This window comes from Gigantopelta aegis, chromosome 4, assembly GCF_016097555.1.
Source record: "Gigantopelta aegis isolate Gae_Host chromosome 4, Gae_host_genome, whole genome shotgun sequence".
NCBI classification, from domain to species: domain Eukaryota; kingdom Metazoa; phylum Mollusca; class Gastropoda; order Neomphalida; family Peltospiridae; genus Gigantopelta; species Gigantopelta aegis.
In genome coordinates, this window is record NC_054702.1 from 42,421,484 (window position 1) to 42,439,996 (window position 18,513).

Below are 18,513 nucleotides of genomic sequence, written 5' to 3' on the forward strand. Positions count from 1 at the left end.
AGTTGGTACGGGTTTATCAGTTAATGTTTCATATGTGTTTTAATGTTTGTCATGAATTACATGCTAATTATTCATTGGTTTCCTTTTGACGCATACAGGATTATAGCCACATATGTTATTATTGTGATCTATGGGATTTGATTTGATGGTATACACCGTATATCTGGTTTCTTGTATTCCAAAGCATGTCTTTAGTGGAATCGCAGCCTAACGCTAGATGCAATACGCCATTTTCAAATATTTAAGTTTTTGTTCATTGATCATATATGGCCTGCTGTTTTATCCACAAATTTATTTTAAAGGTGATTAGGCCTACAATACTAATCTAAGGCCGGGTATAGAATGTCGTATTTGCTATGTGTCTGATTAATTATCTTGCATTACCATTGCGTGTTTAACAAAGTAATTACAGGGGCGGATCCAAGATTTTGTAAGGGGAGGTCACTAACAACTAATAACGGCAAATTTGAGTTTGCCAATGGAAAATGAGCTGAGATCCCTTTGGCGGGATCGGGGGGGGGGGGACACTCAGGGTTTGGAGTCGGTATCTGGAATAAAAATCCCATACCTCGACTGGGATTCGAACCCAGTACCTACCAGCCTATTGACCAATGGCCTAACCACAACGCCACCAAGACCGGTAAATCTGATTGATTCATGGATGTAGGATATGGGTTTGCAATTGTGTGCAAATAAATTTGTATACAGTAAAATACACTTATGACTAACATGCTTAGAAAGAACTACTGCATAAAACGAACTGATCATAAACTCCTGTGTTATCTCCCTATATATTAATGACCAACTTTTGTAAATGTGGGGGTGGAACGTAGCCCAGTGGTAAAGCATTCACTTGATGCGTGGTCGGTTTTGGGATCGATCCCCATCGGTGGGCCCATTGGGCTATTTCTCGCTCCAGCCAGTGCACCACACTGGTATATCAAAGGCCGTGGTATGTGCTATCCTGTCTTTGGGATGGTGCATATAAAAGATCACTTGCTGCTAATCAAAAAGAGTAGCAAAGTGGCGACAGCGGGTTTCCTCTCTCAATATCTGTGTGGTACTTAACCATATGTCCGACGCCATATATGATATAACCATAAATAAAATGTGTTGAGTGCATCATTAAATAAAATATTTCCTTCCTTCCTTCTTTTCCTGTAAATGTGTACAATGAACCACTGCTATAACAAACTATCATGATCCCTTCCCATTCACTATAAGAGTACTTTACTGCACTGAATTTTGAATGGGTATGAAACATTAAATTTTTTGCAAAGTAAATAACTGTAAATTGAATAATTAACAAACAATTTTAATAAACATAAAATGTACCATAATGAAGTTATTATATCTAAAAACCGAATTCTACTATCATTACTCAGTACAAGGTGTTATGTTCTGATTTTCATACTAATTTTTTGAAATTCTGTCCTTTATTTACTTTATGTATTTAAAATTAAGATCGCCCATTGTGGACTTGATATGTTTTACATAGAAAGTATAACAAAAACAAACCTGTTGCAGAAAATTATTAAAATGGATTTATCAGTTTTTGCACCTTAACTTTTCATATAATTATATTATATCCTTTTATCTCTATACACCATTTTAAACACTTGTGAAGATCAGTTCACAGATTTAGTCATAATTAATTTAATAAACGTTTTATCAAACTGGCTTAACCACAATGATTTGGAAATGACAATATGACTCTTTTAACATCATTGGCGGGTTTAGGAGAGAAAGGGTGTGGCTGTTCTTTCTCATTTGTATGTTAAACACCGGATTTATATATCCTGGTTTTAAAAGTTTACGATACAATGTATATAAATCCCTCGAAATTAGTTTTGGATTTGTACAAAAAACTAAACAAAAATTGTCGACTTAGTTTGATCCCTATATACATGTCTATAACAACTTAAGAAATCAATTTTGATTTTGTTGAAATAATTGTTATTGTTGTTTGAATGGTAGTAACTATATGTATATCATAGCTTTGAAAACACAAGAATTCTTTGGAATTAAATGTCTCACCTACGACAAACATTTAGTGTACTGTGATAGGTGCAACTATAGTCTATATACCAAGTTTGATTGACCCAGGACTTAGTGTTTGAAAAACTGATGTAAATGCAAAACTTTCATGCAAAAGTTGACTGTCACTGCTGTTGCCGCCATCATTGTAATACATGTACAGTCAAATCCGCTTATTTGGATGTGCCTCGTGCAACAAAAATATATTCAAATAAGCGGCATATTCAATAAACCGAAGGTACAGTTTCGACATACGATATACCCAATTAAGACCTCTTGTTGATTTATGCAAACCCTAATTACGATTCTCCCAATTTGGGCCTCATGACATGTGGAATTTTCGTCAAAAAACGGTAAGTATTTTGTGTTAATAAAATACCGATTCCAAGTTCCATATTGTGACTCTGTTGTCATTATCAAGTTTGTCTATAAACTTGATAAATACAAGAGGCAACAGTTAATGCCGTTTGTACGCCTAGAGGTAGAAGTGACTATAAACATCTAATGACCCAGATAAAACCACCGGAAGCTCAATTAGACTGGCCACAGTCAAATAATTAAAAGGCCGTTATTAACTTCTTGATAATTAAACGGCCGTTATTAACTTCTTTGTACATTTGTAAATCAAGTGCAACAAGACCCCACCCCCACCACCCAATATAATCTTGAATAAGTAGTCATTTCCATGTTCTGTATTTTACCAGGACGTCTATCTGACTATTATCTGTGTGCATTTGTAACTGATTTGACAGGTAAACTAGACTGGCCAAAGTCAAATAAGTGAAAGGCCGTTATTCAATGTAACAGAAGGAAAAACACAAACACAAACGCTAATATTGGGCCCGATATTGGAATATCTTTTTGTCTGGCGATGGAAAACCATTCTGATAAGGCCTTCTCCACATTGGCTGCTTTTCCCGTTCTCTGTCTTTTTCGTTCTGGGTTAGCATTGGCGAGATATTGGACACATATCTCGTCGTATTTCTGAGCCAAAGATAAATCATTTCGTTTCCGTTTATTTGCCATGTTGACATTGTGAAAAAAAAAAGTTCTTGTCAATATTTATAGCCAAAAGATGATTAATCCAACTTGCTAAGAAAATCTCCTACAACTTACCTTTTGTCGGCATTTAACAATTTAAACAGTAATTACCATAATCGGTCACCCCAAATGGGGCCTCACATTGTGAGCTGCAGAAGAAAAATCACGTGATCAAAAGATCCCGCTAAAAATAACACTAGTAGCAAACGGCTTTTGTTTGTTACTGTCACCGACAATTCATAGAGAAAAATATCTGACAAGTGTTTATTTATGGATGAATCGTAATACATGTACCTATATCTCAGAAACGTAATACATGTACCTATATATCAGAATCGTAATACATGTACCTACATGTACATCTCAGAATCGTAATACATGTACCTACATCTCAGAATCGTAATACATGTACCTACATCTCAGAATCGTAATACATGTACCTACATCTCGCCTTTTAACTCTGTAATGGTGAGACAAAAAGAGAACAAAATGTTTTTTGTTTTTATAAAGCAATATTTATTGCACCACTGCTGCAAGCTTAAAAGTATTTCCAAAATGTAACAAATTATTTTAATACAAAATCTTACTACTAATATAAAGAATATTTTCAGCACTGAATGTTTTTGCTGCAATAAATATTTGTGCACATTACATTCTCAAAATAAATATATATACATTACTGAAGTAATCAAGTAATCCAGTTACTTCATAATATTTATATTCTGAAATTTAAATAACTATTTCTAAACTCTTCTTACGTGCTGTTCACAATTATTAACATTTTCCAGAAGATACAAAACCATGCATACAATATTTTTTCTAAAACTGAATGTCACAATTGTTCAGTTTGTAAGGAATATTTTTAGGAAAATATACAGCAGTTTTATGGAAATCACAAAGAATTGTAAAGCCAAAAATGAAATGTGTATGTGCCAAACTAATGATGAAAGGAGATAACAACTTTGTCAGTTAACAATATACCAACTGTCATTTTAATATTGGAAAAACTATGTAATGCAGTTTATTATGTTATCTATTGATGGCAGAACGTTCACCTTGATAAATTGTTTACTTTTAAAATGGTGCACAATATAAAATTTAATATTGAAAAAGTTAGTGAAACCTGCCAAGACCGGACGTTTTTCACACTCTCCCCCTTTTTAAAAACCAGTACAAAACTTAACCTCTCTAAACTGGATCCCTCTTATATCAGACATTTTTATTGGTCCAAAAGGGTGTCCAGTTTAGAAGGGTTTCACTGTACCACCAATACACTAAAAACAATGGTCAACTGGCTCCCCATCTTCTTTTGTCCAGGATAAAATGCACTTCATTTTTCAAGATGTTTTTTTTTGTCACATTTCTTTTTAAAGTTTTACTGTGAACTTGTGTGCACGACTTCTGTAGACGTTCTCAGAGGAAATCTCACATGTTGAAATAAAATTCTTGAAGAAGAGAGGAAGTGCATTTGATCCCAGGAGAAAGAAAAGACTACAGACTGTATTAGAGATGATGGTACAGTAGATATTGAGTACATTTACAGCTTCTCGGTGGTATAGCTGTTTGGGGAATTAACTTGTGTATCACACAATATATTACAACTGAGCTGTGAATCAAGGTGAAACTTTAAATTAGCGATTCATTAAAGAATAACTTTCAGGCCTCTTGATTTCATGGAATTATCGTTTCTAGATGCTTGTCAACAAAGTCATGGAACTAAACATCCATAACATAACACAATCCGTCATTACCATGATTACAGAAAAAAGCCATTTCCGATGGGTTCCTATGATTACAGGGAAGAGAACCGAAAAAGGGTTTCTCATAAAATGTGAAATTCTGAGGTCTGACTTTCATTGTTCAGTGTTGATACTGTTTTTACTACTGGTATTCAATCAAAGTGGGACCAAATGATTTTCATGAATCAACTGATCTACATGTTTTTCATAAGACTGGTACGTAACTCAGTACACACTTGACATGTGATGGGTCATAAGACTATAAGACTGGTATGTAAATCGGTACACATTGACATGTGATGGGTCATAAGACTGGTATGTAACTCGGTACACACTCGACGTTTGGGTCAGTACACACTTGGTACATGACATGTGATGGGTCATAAGACTGGTACCTATTTCAGTACACACTTGACATGTGATGGGTCATAAGACTGGTATGTAATTCAATACAAACTCGACATGTGATGGGTCATAAGACTGGTATGTAACTCGGTATACACTTGACATGTAATGGGTCATAAGACTAGTACGTAACTCAATACAAACTTGACATGTGACGGGTCATAAGACTGGTAGTAGTATGTATGTAACTCGGTACACACTTGACATGTGATGGGTCATAAGGCTGATTTATTTTCCAACCATCCAGTGCTCCATGACAGGTACATGTGTATCAAAATAGTTGGTACGTACTCTCTGGGTGTTGCTGGCTACTAAACCAAAGAAGCCTCCATGTACATAGTGGCTAACACAGTTAGGGATGAGAGAAATATATATCGGCTGTATTTGCATAATATTTCACAAAAAACACAGAATTTTTATACTCTTAGACTAAGAACAGTTACTGTATTAATTTTGTTTTCCACACACATATTAAAAGGTAAACTACACATTGTTGCTCACTCTATTAAAGAGATATGGCAAGATTCCCACATAATGTATTCATGTAAAGAAAAGAATGCTTAAGATCACCATATTACATTCTAAAACTACAACTATTTGCCATCTGACATATGATTATTGCAACACTTCCCACACATACAGGCCTTGACCATAAAAATGTTCAGTGGTAGCCAGTCAGGATAGCAGTTCATAAAACCTAGTGACCAATAAAAATCTATAGTCCTATAATGTCTTAAAGATTGTAAGAAAAATAGAAGACCGTTACATAATGGAGGTTTTTTTAATTATTATTAAAATGGCCAAAATTGGCCATTAACTATTATAGCTTTATTATTTTTATTGCATATTTATTAATATCAAAGGAAGTAATTAAAAATACAAACATTAAACACAATAATGTTGCCAGTTGGTCAATTACATCATGGCGAGAATGAAAAGTGGTTAAGGATTACAACACGTTATATGGGGGATGTGGGGACAAAAATGGCAAGATTTTTGCTTTACATAATTTTTGAATGGCCGCCATTATTCTTTTCAAGAAGTCACACTTGCTACGACACATCATAGAATACAACCGTATGATGAACCAAAGACAAAGATTACTAAAAGCAAGTATTTTTTACCTGTAAGTAGTTTTTAAGATTATAAGTTATTTTAAAGAAATGAAAACACTGAGAAACAAGCATTCTGAAAGTACTGCTAAAGCAATACATGTCCCCTGTCGAGCCCAACAAATGTTTGTATCTCCCAAGTTCAAGGGCCATAACTCTGTGGAAAATGGGAAATTTACCATGAAAGTTAAACTTGATCTGTAACAGTACATGATAAAGCTGTGTGTATATACAAAATTTCATCTCAATATCTTCAGGCATTGAAAAAAAGTCCGGAAACACCTTTTCATATCTCCTAAGTTAAAGGCCCATAACTGAAAAATGGGTAAACTGCCATGAAAGTCAAATTTGATTTGTAACAAAATATAATAAAAACTATACACAAAATTTCACCTCAATATCTAGAGGCATTGCAAAAAAGAAGTCCGGAAAACAAATTTCCATAGTCCTAAATTTAAGGGCCATAACTGCCAAAAATGGGTAAATCATCATGAAAGTAAATCTTGATCTGTAATAGTACATAATAAAGGTATACACAAAATTTCAGCTCAATAGCTTGAGGTACTGGGGGGAAAATGTCCGAAAATTAAATTTCCGTATCTCCTAATAACTTCAATGGCCATAACTTTGTCAAAAATGGTCTGTAATAGTATATGATAAAGTTAGGTACAAAATTTCAGCAGATATATGTGGGACACAGACAGACAGACAGACAGACAGACAGACAAAAGGATGGAGATGAAATCTATAGTTCTGTCCGTTTTAATTAAATTGAAAATAACTTGAAATATATTTCTGAATATCCACAACTCTTCAGCAGCTGTTAATAACATTATTGTGTTAAAAAGATCTTGTTGTGCTCAGAACAGACATAAAACTCATTGCATCCCAATTAGTGAGATCTAAAGCAAGTACTCTAGATCTACCAATGAGATACATTGAGAATAGTAAACAAGTTCCTGTGTGAGACCGTTTATATTATGAGTGTGTTTTCAATCGTACATCATGAACGAAAGCGAGTGATGTACGATTAAAAACACTCTAGTTGTAATATAAACTGTCCCACATGGGAACGAGTATAGTGTTTTATTTATTACATCGCACATCAATAAAGAAAACTTGAACAAAATAACTAAACAAGACATAAAAATGAACAGATTAATGACTGGGAAAATGACATCACTTACCACATTATGTTGTGGTCAAGTCATTTAGATATTTCATCAATGAAACTTTGCATTCCTACACCACACATCTATCAATGAAGTTTACATAAACAATATTATAAACATATTCACGGCTAAACAAAATTATTAAAATATATATTTTGTTAAATTATGCTGCTAACATTAATTATAAGAATTGACAATAAGTATTTTTCCGATTTAAAATTATGAATTGAAAGAACCATGCGTGCACCTCTTGCACGAATTTCTATGCAGTTGTACTGTGTGACACACGTCCTCTCAAAAGGCACATTCCACAATGTGAAGAGACAATATCACATGGGTATCTCTATCACCATGGTGTAATAAAACCTGGGTCTGTATTTATCAATGCTATCTCGTAAAGGTCGGTTTCTTGTTTGAAAAAAGAACATTTTGCTATGGAGCTGCCATATATGTTTATCATGAAACAAGACTACTGTTGGGTGTTAAGACCACCAAGTCAAGGTCACATTGCAAGTAAGAAATTGTGAAACTCGACCGTCAATACAGTTTGCTTGAACCACGGGAATGTTAGCACCTATCTGACTGTAATGCACTGTAATATAATTACATCTTGAAGGGTGTTCAATCACTGGTGCCGTTTACCAACACAAGCCATGTTTCCTCTTAATTGTCTCACATGTAAACATTTGTTCAAATCAATAACTTTATTTGACACCATGATCTATGACTACTTAAAAATACTTTTTCAGTCTTATGGATTTATTTGAACTATGGTATTAAAATTTACTATCATCTCTTGGAAGGCAACATTTGAAGGTCAAATTTGTGTTTGATAAAACTGTAAATGTCGTCTGCTCTCGCTTGCGACATCTGACCTTTGATACTGATCTCCTGTGAGGTGCTGGAAGAAAAGAAACAATAACATTACATTTTATAATCCGAACATTCTATATTTCATACTATGTCATAAATTATCATGTCCAATTTTTATAGTTCCAAGTGCATAATTATTTCATCAATATAAAATATTATGAAATAACAATTTCATCAATATAAAATATTATGAAATAACAATCTAACTCTTTCTTAAGGAAATACATAGAATAAGGGGAATCCCCATTTTGTGATTCGGCCGTTTTCGTCAGTAGCCAAATGACGGAACTGTGATCTATTTTACACATTAATACAAACAATTTTAAATAATAAATAACATTTACTGATTCAACACTGACTATTAACGTAAACAGTCATTTTATTAATTTGAAATAAAAAACCCAGCTGAAATGATCTATTTTCTTTTCTTAGCACAGCTGAAAGTACAGGATAGTGTAACATTGAGATTCATGCCATTATGAATGTCGGTTTTTTAAGTAACATGGTATGTTTGGACCAATACAAGCATATGTAACAAAAGATTATTTACTGATTGGAATTATACATTAAACATTACCATTTCATACTCATTGTTACCCGGACTGAACTAATTTGCAACAGTCAACAAACATGAACTGTTTTTCATGCGGCCTGTCAATTTCAAAACATGTGCTCATTTAGGGTTAATAGCAACTGTCCCAAGCTGCGAATATAGGTCATGCTCCGTGATAATCTGATACTGTAGGTGTAGTAGCACAGATTAAACACCACCTTGGTGGATCCATCCAGCTGATTGTTTTTTTTCTGGTTCCAACCAGTGCACCACAACTGGACAAAGGCCATGGTATGTGTTTTCCTGTCTGTGGGAAAATGCATAAAAAAAATCCCTTGATGCATTAAAAAATTAGAAAAAAAATCTAGTGGGTTTCCTCTGATGACTACGAGTCATAATTACCATTTGAGACACCCAGTAGCCGATGTGTATTTTTGTGCTGGGGTGTCGTTAAACATTCATTCATCATCAACGAGTCAGAATGACCAAATGTTTGACATTCAATAGCCGATGATTAATTAATTGATGTGCTCCAGTAGTGTTAAACAAAACAAACTTTTTTTAGATTAAACACTGATCACAGGCAAGTCAATCTTGATGTCAAGTGCATGCATGCATTCCGCACGTGTATCTCGGCAAATTGTGATTAAACCTATCTACTGAATAAAGTTAGTTTGCAATGATCACAAGATAAAATATTATATTTATAAGACTGACATCACAAAACTGTTAAAGTTAGCTGGATTTTAAGTACACTGTGAATTTCAATTTCATTATCCATAATATATGCAAACAAATGTTACCGATGTAAATGGAATGGTTCTAATACAATGTGTAGCCAGCATCAAGACGCTAAAATCAACAACAAATATTTAACAAAAAGCTGAAATTAACAACAACGATCACATGGCTAAATAAAATGAATGAAAATCACAAAATTGGTGTGTGTGTGGAATTGAGGGGTTAGTTTTGAAAAATTATCCACCACACACAAGGAATGCTATTTTTAAAGAGATAATGAGCACAATTTGGCAAAAGTACCAGCACTTAAATTCTTATTTGGAAAAAAAAGGAAATTAAAGAAAAACAACGATGTCCACAAACATCCACACAGCTCTATATTTCTGTACGTTTTCATGATTTTATTGATAGTGAAATGTTTTAAAAAATTATTTTTGTTTTGGAGAGGGTGTTCAACACAGCAGGAGATATGGTCTCTGCCTAAAGAGCCTCTTTTTCTTATAGACAGTGTTTACATAATTGTTTTGTTTTTAGGTCTTAAATTTCTTTTTTATTATAATTTTGTCTTTATAACTGACATTTAATTATTTAATTTTTAACCTGTAACATTCCAAAGTTTAATATTAAACACATCCTACTATTTAAATGCTATTTTTGACTTTTGTTCACTCATGGGTTGCTTCATTCAGCAAGTCAGTAGTACAGTACTGTAATTATTGGTCTTCATCAATATTTATTCGTATTCAAGACCCCATATTCATGATATGTTTCATATCTGTCACTTAGTGTATTCGTTGCAGCTCTATAATTATGTAAAAATTACTTAACTGATTATAATCCCAAAATATATGGCTTGGGTATAATGCATTTGTTTTGTAAAGTAATGTTTTCGGCTAGTAACAAACTGTAGATCTTTGTTTTTATACATGCCGAGGTCATGTGGTTATGACATTGTTTTCTTGTTATCGTTCGCGAGATCGCAAGTTTGATGTTGGGTAGCATATGTTTAAGTAGTTAGATTTATTATGTAATCATTCGAATATAGAAATCGGCTGAGCCAAAATTTTAGCTACATGCAAATTTGATTAGCCCATTTTTGTAAAAAATTAACCCATGACTAATTTGGCCAATGTCTAATAAAAACATGGTAAAATCTCCAAAATTATGTGGGAGTTTTTTGTCTTTCTTTCTTTTTTTATAAGAATAATGAATGCTCAATTTTAAAGCTCACATTACAGTTACTTTTATTTCTTTAGTTGGTTGAAGTCTTTTAAAAACCCATATTGCCTGCGTTTAAGACACAGCAATGACGACCGGACCAGTTTAACATCATATTATTAATATCTGCCATATTTATTTCTTGCAATGTTAATAATAATTAACTATATTATTCAGAGGATGTACCAGTTTTTATTATAAAAAATATCGAATGATTGACATAATTTAGCCATCATGAGTACATTGGGTAGTGGATAGTAGACTGCTTAAAATACTTCTGTATGTACATACAGCTTGCAAAATGTGCTCTTTTTTTAAGAAGAAGAAGAAGAAGAAGAAGAAGAAAAAAAAATCATCCATAAATTTATTTGGTTCTTTGGGTACCGAATAACGAATACGTATCGCCGATAGCCTGTATTCGGTGCACCAAATACGTGAGTGAATCGTCGCAGCTCTACATAATTACTACAGTTCCAGACATCTAAACTGACAAGTAAAACACACTGTGAAGCTCACTTTTAAAAAGTACATCCCATAGCTCATATTATAATGCCTTTTTTAAATTTTAATGACATCAGTATTTTAATGACGTCACTTTGCTTTTCTCTACAATAGCAATAAACTGGGTAAATGTTGCTTCCATTTTCAGAATGCGGAACAATGTCAGAGTTCGACAGATCCGCTAGCCCGACGCCCGTGGCTAATGGTTTTTAAGTTCGGGCTAGTGAGAAATGCGGGCTAGTGGTTTCCCCCCTCCTCTCGCTATCGCTCGATCGTGGGGTTTTTCTTTTCTTCTTTTTCTCTCGGCTGAAATTTCGTTTAATAAATTTGATTGTGACGTTTGTCATCGAATAATATCAACAACGCTATCAGTATATAATAATAATCTACTTGAGCTAGGTCTGCAAACTGCAGTAACATGCTATCTCTACATCGTCACAGTTACAGCATCCTTTCAAGTTTGTGGCACAGGAAATAGTCTAATGACATGCGTGTTTTGATTGGTTGGACACGTCACATGGTAGTTAATCTCGCACATATGTTTTAGACTAAGAACTTGGAAATCACCAATCGCGACGACAGGTTAATCACAATCGAGTAAACCCCAGCCATGCTTTGAATTTCAGTGTTTGTTTTATTTACCTATTGTTTTCTAATTTAACACTTCGCTGACATGTGGTTATCGGCAATTAGGAAAACAATTTACTTTAATGGTAACCGCATATGCAATGACTCGGCTTGATCTATTACGTGTAGCGGTTTGGATAATACGTCACAGCTGCCGATACAAAATAATACTTTTTTTGTTCATCAATTAACAACGGATTAGATGTTGCCATTATATTCTTTTGATATCGGTCTGACACCGGATAATGCCCTGTATTTGAGCAATTGGCATCACTGTTCCTGGCGACATAAATAGTAGGCCCTAAATATATAACCAACTACCAAATACACTGAACCATCTATTACCGTGTGTCACACTGTCGTACCCTCATTTAAATTTAATTAGTTTGTTAGTGGGTTTAGATACCAACCATGAATTTGCTCAATTATTTTTCCCTGGGGGAGGGAAAAAGCGAAAACGGGACAATGACGATGGATCACACTTGATAAAGACCAAACGTACGACACGACAAAAAACTGAAAGTTACAACATGATTTAAGAGTTTGTATTATTTTACTGTTATACTCGTAAATGTGTAATGTTACAAAAATTATATAAAAATCCAGTTATAATTTATCAGGAATTTGGGCTAGTGCTTTATCTTGGTGGATAGTGGTTTTGACAAACCCACTAGCCTTGTGGCTAGTGACTTTTCAAAATATTTGTCATACTCTGAATGTTCAATACAAAATTGCTATTGGAAATATTTTCTCAGCAAATGACTAAGTAATTGTATTTGAAGAAAATAATTCAATTAAAAAAATTGTATCCTTTATGAAATATGGATATGAAGAGAAATTCCAGTAATATATGCTCTTTTTTTTTATGTCTACAAAGCTAAAACAATGGTGCTGGAAAGTCATGTCATCAAAAGTAATACAAGGAACAGGGTTTTTTTTATTGTTAAAAGAAACTCATGGCAAAGTAAAAATTAAAGTTTGTTTTGTAGAACTTTGTCATTTTGTTACTATATATACATGTATAATGCATGACTAATCATGAAAAGCCCAATTTTATAAAGAGTATTTATTAATAGCTTGAGATGTTTTGTACTATCTAAAGTATCTCGTTCCAGCTACTGACTCACAACTGGTGTAACAAAGGCCATGGTATGTATTATCTTGTCTGAGGGATGGTGCATATTAAATATCTCTTGCTACTAATCGGGTTTCCATTCCCTTAATCTGTGTGGTCCTTAATGATATGTTCGACACCATATAACCATAAATAAAATAAGCTGAGTGCATTAAATAAAACATTTCTTCCTTCTTCTAAAGGAGTGCCCACAACTGGTATATCATAGGTCATGGTATGTACCGTCCTGCCTGTGGGAAAGTGCATACAAAAGATACTTTGCTACCAACAGGTTTCCTCTGAGACTACTTGTCAGAATTATCAAATGTTTGACATTGAATAGCCGGTGATTAATTAATCAAGAAGTGACTTTAAACAAAACAAACTTTTAACTTTTGATCTAAAGGAGAAGCCTGTTTTAAGTAGATCTTTCATTGCAGGTTTATGTTTACAATTTTTAGGCACAAGATAACATGATACACGTCACCTTTTGAGAAATTCTGACAGTGTCTTGAAGTGGTAACATAAAGATAAAGCTTGAGTGCAGTTCAGGTGAGGTATACTGGTGTAGAACTGAAACACCTGTAAAACAGAGAGAAAACTAAATATTGACTTGACTCTTCAAGGAACAATCCATGATAGATACTGTTTTGATGAGACACTGTAGCTTATAATTCCTTAAATTACATTTTCCTTATGTGTATAGTTTATAAGATTATAGTGCTAATGTTTTTTGGGCTGTTACAATGGAAATCAATAATTAATAGCTTATACACAATTGTAATCTTAAAACAAAATGTAATGTAGATAACAAATGTGCAGATACGATGTTTATACCCAGCCTTGTTTGACAATGATATGCAAGATTATATTTTTAAAATTTTAATAAAGCAGAATAACACATAGATATAAATGCAGATAACAAAACAGCAAAACCTACTGATTACCATTTAATACTACTTAGTTTTAGACCGGTTGCACTGTATATTCACCTGTTCTTGCTGCGGGTTCAGATCAACTGGTACAGTGATGTTCATCCCTTTCTTAGCCTCTAGCTGACACAACTCCGATATCAGTGCTGCAGTCTCACCTTGATGACAAAACATGCAACTTAGGGATTACTCATTAAAAATCACAGGCGTCAGCCTCCATCAATGGTAGATTAAGATAGACATGCACTCTTAGAGTACTGCTAAAGCAATAAATGTCCCCTACCTAACGCAACAATTTTTTTGTTTCTGAAATTCAAGGGCCATAACTCTGTGAAAAATTGGTAAATCGCCATGAGTGTTAAACCTGAGCTGTAACGTACATGATAAAGCTATATACAAAATTTCATATTAATATTTTTAGGCATTGCACAAAAAAGGTTCCAAAAACAAATTTTCATATCTCCTAAGTTCATTGGCCATAACTGTGAAAACTGGGTAAATTGCCATGCCGTGAAAGTCAAACTTGATCACTAACAGAACGTGATAAAGCTATAAACAAAATGTCAGCTCAGTATCTCAAGGCATTGTGAAAAGAACATCCAGAAAATGATAGACAGACAGACAGAGATGAAACCTATAGTCCCCTCTGGTTGTACCGGTAGGAGACTAATAATATTACAGGGAATTGATTAATTGAAAATTGATTAGCAACTACTGCTTATTGTTTTAAAAGTGTGTAGCCATCTCTGAAAAACTGAATTAAAAAATGTTCCCTGTATTATTATATCCATAGCTATGTATAAAAGTGATATTTGGTGAAAAGTCATATTTTCACTGTAATTTAGTTCCAGAAAATATACAAATCATATTTACATTTTTTGTGAACAAATTCATAATTTAATTATCTCCCTTGTAAATTGTTACAATTCAGTTATTGAGGTCAGTGTCGGTTCTTTGTGTTTATGTTTGATAATTATCAAATAATGCATCTGGCCTCGTGCTTATAAACCTTAAAGTCTAGACTTTAATAAAGTCCAGACTTTAATGTCATGACAACGCCATTACGTTAAAGTCTGGACTTTATTAAAGTCTAGACTTTAAGTTTTATAAGCACGGGCCCAGATCATATTTAAAAAAACTAAATAATTTAATTTAAACAATTGTACCTATAAAAATGGATATGAAGTGCAATTACAATAAAATATCTAACTTGGAGTTCGATTTATGTTTTGTTTATGTGGGTTTTTGTGAGGATTGCTTTGTCAAGTATTGCAAAGCAGTATTATTAAATAATTGTTAATTTTATAATTAAATAAAGATTGTTTTTCTTCATATTTCTTTTAAAAAGTTCATGGTCAAGTAAGTTTTCTGGAAAAGTTCCAACGGAACAAATATATCATGGCGTTACATGTTTTCAATAAGACAAACAAAAGATATTAACAAAAAGCAAACATTCCAATATTTTTCTTTCATTCAGTATTGCTAAACAAATCACAGTAAAATTACTAAAATGTAAATAGTCATATTGTTGACACCTGTAATTGTATTATGCTTTATATTCCACAGACGCATTTTCACAAACAATAAACTTTAAGTGAGTATCTTAATAGAAAACTTTACAAACCCTAAAATAATTCATTTTACTTCTTTAAAAATGCCAATATCAGGTTTAGATTGAGAGAAGACATTGTGTTAAAATGGAGGATATTGAATTAATATTCAATGCATGTCATATGATTTTGCGTATGCCAGATCAACAAGGAAAAATCATTTAATATTTATGATTTTCACACCCCTGTACTTTAGACATTTTTTCAATTACTATATTTGATTTATAAAAGGCATGATGCATTTTTCTGCCCTTACTGTAGTGAAACGTAGACATAATCCACTGAGAACTAAATAAATAATCCACTGAGAACTAAATAATCTTAAGTGTATAATTGTTTTAAGTAACAATCAGTTCATTAGAATATTATTACATTATAAACTATGTACTGGCATGAAAATAATGCCTATCTATACAGGTATCAAGTGTTGGCGATCTTTGAAACCTTGAGGCCTATATCGACCTATACAGCTCTGCTATTTAATTTATAATTTTGTCAGCAGCAGACAATTCATTAATTTGTAGATCACCACTCTTCCAGATAATCAAAGTACCAAGTTATAGAACTATCTAGAAGAAGATAGACTTTTAAATTTTCAGTGAAACATTTTTATTTTACATTTTAAATTTAATAAAAATTCAAAATTTCCAAAATATCTCTCTAATAGTTTGGAAAGACTGCCCTTGAGAATACTTATACTAAGTTTCAGAACTATCTAAACTAAATTATAGAAGAAGATAGACTTTAAAATTTTGAATTTTATATTTCTATTTAAATTTTTTAAATATAATAAAAATTTACAAATTTAAAATTTCCAAACTATCTCTCAGAGAATCATAGTACCAAGTTTTAGAACTAACTGATTGAAACTCTAGAAGATACGACTTTTAGATGTTCAATTTAAATTTCCAAAATATTGATAAAAATTCAAACATTTTAAAATTCAAAAATATCTCTCTAATGGTTTGTGAAGGATGTCCCAGAGGATCATCGTATCAAGTTTCAGAAAAATTATAAGAGTTGATGGACGGACAGACAGACAAATATCATGGCGGAGCTAAAAATAAACAGGTGAACCTGACTGCTCCTGACAAATTCAAATCATGTTTTTAAAATATGAATCAAACTGTTTACTGTGCATATATTAGAAATTTTGTTTTCATGTAGTGACCTTAAAAGCTGAAAATGGGAATGCATGAAAAAAACGTGAATGCATGAAAAAAGGTATTTTCCCAACGTATCACAGTATTTTAAACATAAGATAAACATAAGATATTATCCAGTGTACTCAATGGGGTTCCACTTTTGTTTACTAGAATGAATTTTGTTTTACGTTCATGCTGTTTACTAGTTTACTCTACTGTAAAGCATGCAGAAATCAGATTACCCTGAGAATCACTAAACAGCAGTTTGACGTTGCTCTGAGAGAGGAAGGCCAAGGTCCAGTCATTATATTTGCTTCTTTGACTAAATAAAAGAAAAAGAAAACCTATTATATATTTTCAATACATTTTGCTATAAAGAGTTCTTCCAAAATTGATCAAATAATGGTGGCAGGGAACATGGTGCTAATTATTTTATGCATGGGGACATTATTTCTTTTTGCATACATTGCTTAAAACAAATTTTATTTTACCTCCCACCACTCCCTGGTGATCAGTTTCATTTTGTGGGTGGTGGGTATACACAGACATTACCAGGTAATCAGTTTTATTTTGTCGGGGGTGGGTATACACAGACATTACCTCCCACCGCTCCCAGATGATCAGTTTCATTTTTGGGGGGGTGGGTATACAGACATTACCTCCCACCGCTCCCAGGTGATCAGTTTTATTTTGTGGGTGGTGGGTATACACAAACATCACCTACACCAGGTGATCAGTTTTATTTTGTGGGAAGTGGGTATACACAGACATTACCTCCCACCAGGTGATCAGTTTTATTTTGTGGGTGGTGGGTATACAGACATTACCTCCCACCGCTCCCAGGTGATCAGTTGTATTTTGTGGGTGGTGGGTATACACAGACATTACCTCCCACCGCTCCCAGGTGATCAGCTTTAGAACAGGATTATCATCAGCAGATTCCTACTACATATTATCTAGCCATATGCTAGACAGCTAACAATAGTATGTGACATCAGTAGATTCCTACATATTCTCTGGGCCATATGCTAGACAGCTAACAATAGTATGTGACATCAGTAGATTCCTACATATTCTCTAGGTCATATGCTAGACATCTAACAAACAGTATGTGACATCAGTAGATTCCTACATATTCTCTGGGCCATATGCTAGACAGCTAACAATAGTATGTGACATCAGTAGATTCCTACATATTCTCTAGGTCATATGCTAGACATCTAACAAACAGTATGTGACATCAGTAGATTCCTACATATTCTCTGGGCCATATGCTAGACTGCTAACAATAGTATGTGACATCAGTAGATTCCTACATATTCTCTAGGTCATATGCTAAACATCTAACAAACAGTATGTGACATCAGTAGATTCCTACATATTCTCTGGGCCATATGCTAGACAGCTAACAATAGTATGTGACATCAGTAGATTCCTACATATTCTCTAGGTCATATGCTAGACAGCTAACAATAGTATGTGACATCAGTAGATTCCTACATATTCTCTGGGCCATATGCTAGACAGCTAACAATAGTATGTGACATCAGTAGATTCCTACATATTCTCTAGGTCATATGCTAGACATCTAACAAACAGTATGTGACATCAGTAGATTCCTACATATTCTCAGGGCCATATGCTAGACAGCTAACAATAGTATGTGACATCAGTAGATTCCTACATATTCTCT

General features: G+C 33.5%; 1 protein-coding gene across 1 annotated transcript in view; it reads right to left on the reverse strand.

Annotated features, from left to right (window-relative positions):
- Window positions 1-6,769: 6,769 nt before the first annotated feature.
- The window catches only part of LOC121369843 (Fanconi anemia group M protein-like), a 61,097-nt gene continuing 49,353 nt past the window's right edge, over window positions 6,770-18,513 (reverse strand). Inside the window, 4 exon segments of the mRNA XM_041494918.1 lie at window positions 6,770-8,407; window positions 13,621-13,715; window positions 14,126-14,223; window positions 17,063-17,142. Of these exon segments, the coding sequence (XP_041350852.1) occupies window positions 8,296-8,407; window positions 13,621-13,715; window positions 14,126-14,223; window positions 17,063-17,142 (385 nt within the window). The 3' untranslated portion in view covers window positions 6,770-8,295.